Raw genomic sequence first — 640 nt, forward strand, 5'->3', positions numbered from 1 at the left:
GGCGGCCCCGGCCCCGGCGGCGGGGGGCTGCAGCGGCGAGCCTCCCAGAAGGAGCTGCGGAAGAGCTTCGCCCGCTCCAAGGCCATCCACGTCAACCTCACCTACGACGAGCATGTGCACGCCCGGGCGCAGGAGCCGCTGAGCAGCGTGCGGCGGCGGGCGCTGCTGCGGAAGGCCAGCTCCTTGCCCCCCACCACCGCGCACATCCTCAGCGCCCTCCTGGAGTCCCGCGTCAGCCTGCCCCAGTACCCCCCTACCGCCCTGGACTACAAGCGCTACCTCAAGGAGCACAACGAGCGCCAGTTCTTCCTGGAGCTGGTCAAGGACATCTCCAACGACCTGGACCTCACCAGCCTCAGCTACAAGATCCTCATCTTCGTCTGCCTCATGGTGGACGCCGACCGGGGCTCCCTCTTCCTCGTGGAGGGGGCCGCCGCCGGCAAGAAGAGCCTGGTCTCCAAGTTCTTCGACGTGCACGCCGGCACCCCGCTGCTGCCGTGCGGCTCCACCGAGAACAGCAACGAGGTGCAGGTGCCCTGGGGCAAGGGCATCATCGGCTACGTGGCGGAGCACGGAGAGACGGTCAACATCCCCGACGCCTACCAGGTAGGAGCCGGGCAGCCTCCCGCCGCTCCGCTGG

At 69.2% G+C, this 640-nt stretch overlaps 1 protein-coding gene across 1 annotated transcript in view; it reads left to right on the forward strand.

The window, feature by feature from the left end:
- Positions 1-640, forward strand: part of PDE11A (phosphodiesterase 11A) — a gene marked incomplete at its 5' end in the record, with an annotated part of 141,550 nt that continues 140,910 nt past the window's right edge. The window contains one exon of the mRNA XM_010569299.1: positions 1-606. Within this exon, the coding sequence (XP_010567601.1) occupies positions 1-606 (606 nt within the window). The remainder of the gene's footprint in view (positions 607-640) is intronic.

This window comes from Haliaeetus leucocephalus, unplaced genomic scaffold, assembly GCF_000737465.1.
Source record: "Haliaeetus leucocephalus isolate CR32 unplaced genomic scaffold, Haliaeetus_leucocephalus-4.0 Scaffold1, whole genome shotgun sequence".
NCBI lineage: Eukaryota > Metazoa > Chordata > Aves > Accipitriformes > Accipitridae > Haliaeetus > Haliaeetus leucocephalus.